At 37.9% G+C, this 3,222-nt stretch overlaps 1 protein-coding gene across 2 annotated transcripts; it reads right to left on the reverse strand.

Moving 5' to 3' along the window:
* Window positions 1-2,096, reverse strand: atox1 (antioxidant 1 copper chaperone). Of its 2 annotated transcripts, none has more exons than XM_036568516.1 (4): window positions 1,951-2,096; window positions 1,688-1,760; window positions 903-1,069; window positions 1-293 (listed from the first exon to the last, which is right to left on the reverse strand). In XM_036568516.1, the coding sequence occupies exons 1-3, from the start codon at window positions 1,954-1,956 to the stop codon at window positions 945-947; spliced, it is 204 nt and encodes a 67-aa protein (XP_036424409.1). In that variant the 5' UTR covers window positions 1,957-2,096; the 3' UTR covers window positions 1-293; window positions 903-944. The 2 variants fall into 2 exon arrangements, with proteins under 2 accessions (XP_036424409.1, XP_036424410.1); XM_036568517.1 differs by having other exon boundaries at window positions 1-330.
* Window positions 2,097-3,222: the final 1,126 nt, after the last annotated feature.

The raw sequence follows: 3,222 nt of genomic DNA on the forward strand, positions 1-3,222 counted from the left end.
CAGGGCATGCCAACAGTGTTTATTTCTGCATGTGTGTATGTAAACAGGGTCAGCAGACAATTAAGCAGCAGTGGATGCCTATTTAATAAGCTGTTTTAATGCAACTACAAAAGAAACAATTATATATATATATTTATCTAAGCATTAGATACTAATATTTCATTACATCAATTAGCTTTTGACTATATTTTCATGGTACACAGCAGGGCAGGTTTAAGACGCTCCTTCCACTGGTCCCCAAAGTCACACCTTCATTCTTGAAGTGTAAGATCACACAGACGGCCATGATCTCCCTGTCAAGCGGACAAGTACAAATGAAAGGGACTGAAGCTGAACGGGGACACAAAAAAACAAAACAAACAAACAAAAACAAACAAACAAACAAAAAAACAAAAACCACATATTGAGCCATTAAATTCAAAATGCACATGAGGATGAACTAGAAATGCCAACTGTATGCCTACAGTAGCTCCACAACAGTCTGCACAGTGAGTTTTTCTAGTTTGAAGAACAGGAAAACCCCTATCTGATGATGCATCTTGAAGATTCTCTGTAGTAGATACCTGAAATTGTACGTTTTTCCATTGGCTTACTACTGCAGAAGAAAGCCAGATAGCTAATCTTACTGCAAGGAAGCTGTATTACGTATTACTTCTTAGCCTCTACATCAGTGTTTTTTAATCAGTATATGATGCATTTGTGTAATACATGTTAGGTAGTGTAGAGATGAACAAAAACATAAGGATATAAATCTGTGAATTTTGAATTGTCAAACTGATGAAGCTGAGGGATACAATACTGTGCTACAGAATATTAGATAACATGACATTACAAATAACAATGCTACTGTCAGGCTGCAGTGACCTTATTAATGAATGTTAAAATGTTGAAAATAGGCTTACACGGTCTTCAGAACAGACAGATCTGTATGTTTTCAATCTTGTCTATTTTGTGCCGATGTAGGTGACAGTTTTCCCCGTCTTCTTCAGTGTCTCCAGAAGAACATCTTTATCTTTGTCAGACTCGATGAACACCTTCTTGTTAGGAAGGTCAATGTCAAACTTGACATCTGTTGAAATGAGAAACACGTTTAGAGCACAAACACAGCACTTATTCAAAACTGAACTCTGACCTCTACCTGTCACAGCTCCTTAACTGTGTATTTTTACAAAAACAACTGTTACAGATGAAAAGTTCTGTCTACCTCACTGAGGTTAAAATTATATAAAACTTCTGAATAAATAAATAGCTATGGGATATCATTATAGTGCTATTTGAGAAGCAGCTTCTGACTGCATGTTTAACCCAGTTCAGTTTAAGCTGGACTTACTTAATCACTTCTACCACTGCTTTACTTGTAATACAACGTTGAATATCGCTGTTGTCGGAAGAAAACCTCGTATCTCCATTTTTGACGGTTTTCAGTTTTTGACATAATTTGAAAATACCTTTCACCCTTTGTATTGTCTGTAAATTTCATGATGAATGGACCAAAAGAAGTGACCCAAAATGACTTGGGGGGGAAAAAAGTCTGGTTCCACTGACTTACATTAAAAGTCAAGTAGGTTTTTCCTTCTCCTGTAAAGTTAACTAGTAACCATTTTGGAGATACGAGGTTTTCTTCCGACAACAGCGATATGTTGAAAATGTATTCACAAAAACACTCAAACGTGCAGTGCAGACCTACCTATTTTTTTAAGGACTCGGGTGACTGCACCAGAACATCCCTCGCACGTCATATCAACAAAAAATTCGTGGGTCTGTGGAAAAAATAACTTAAACGTTAACGTTATTTCTGGTCACCAGTAACGTTACTCCTCAAGCTGAAGTAAGCAAATCCAACAGGCTAGCGAGCTAGTTAGCTAACTAAACAGTCCAGGAAAATTAACCCAAAAATCCGTACAGAACAGAAACCATATCGGCTTTTATCAAAGATAAAAACAGACTTACAGCCATGATCCGACAAAGCTTACGGACGATCAAAGCATTCAAGTCCACTAATTCTCCTGTTAAGAGACACAGTGAATACCAAACGCTATCTCAAAGTCTGGCACTCAGCGGACCGGGGGGACGTGTGACTTTAGGGATGATCGATAAATTACTGCAGCTTTCCTGAAGCGTTTAGTACAATACGGACTGTCATACACACTCAAAAACGGTTCTTCAACGGTTTTTAGTAAAGGAAATGGTTCTTTTCAGTACCACGGGTTCTATTTAAAACCATTTCATGCTTAAATGGTTCTTTGCATGGTGAAATTGTTCTTCAGATTGATGGAGAATGTATTGCAGCGCACTGTTTCTCAGGCCTGGTCCTGGAGGCCCACTGCCTTGCACTTTTTAATGTATTCCCTGCTCCCAACACACCAGATCCAACTAGTCAGCTCATTTACATACCATTCCTGAGTTAAAGTGGCTGTGTTAAGGAAGGGACAGCACTACAATGTGCAGGACAGTGGGCCTTCAGGACCAGGGTTGAGAAACACTGTTGTAGCCTATATAGTTCTGTATAGAACCTTTTTGAAAATGGTTCTATATAGCACGAACAAGTGTTCTTTTGTTGTTACACTCTCACAAAAAAGAGGATTCTCCAAGGTTCTTTAGCAAAAAAAAAGGTTCTATATAGAACCATTAACACTCAACCATTTGCATGGTTAAAGGGTTCTTTGCATGGTGAAATTGTTCTTCAGATTGATGGAGAATGTGTTATATATGGTTCTGTGTAGAAACTTGTTGAAAAGGGTTCTATATAGCACCAAAAAAGTTTCTTCCGTTGTTACAAGCTTGAGATCCTATCGATAGCAGAACGCTTTTTGGTGCTATATAGAACCCTTTTCAAAAAGTTTATAGAACCATATACAACACATTTTCCATCAATCTGAAGAACAATTTAACCATGAGCTGGTTCTATATAGAACTCAATGTTCTAAATAGAACTATTGCTTTTACTAAAGAACCATATATCTATATATCAGCACAATTATTTCAGATTTCTACAACTTACTGCGTGTAAGATGTTTGTAACTTTGACATTACATGGATACCAATTTTTTTGCAAGTTTGGAGTCTTAGAACAGGCCTTTCATAAAAGCAGAAGCTGCACGTGGAATCTAGGCAACTTGCAAGTGTGCACGTTTTTTCAGGCTTTATACAGAAGCTCCCTGGAAGCTGCATCAGCTGATCAACACAATCATGTGACCGCGGACTGAACAGTAGAGGAAACAA

Source organism: Colossoma macropomum, unplaced genomic scaffold, assembly GCF_904425465.1.
Source record: "Colossoma macropomum unplaced genomic scaffold, Colossoma_macropomum, whole genome shotgun sequence".
Taxonomy (NCBI): Eukaryota; Metazoa; Chordata; class Actinopteri; order Characiformes; family Serrasalmidae; genus Colossoma; species Colossoma macropomum.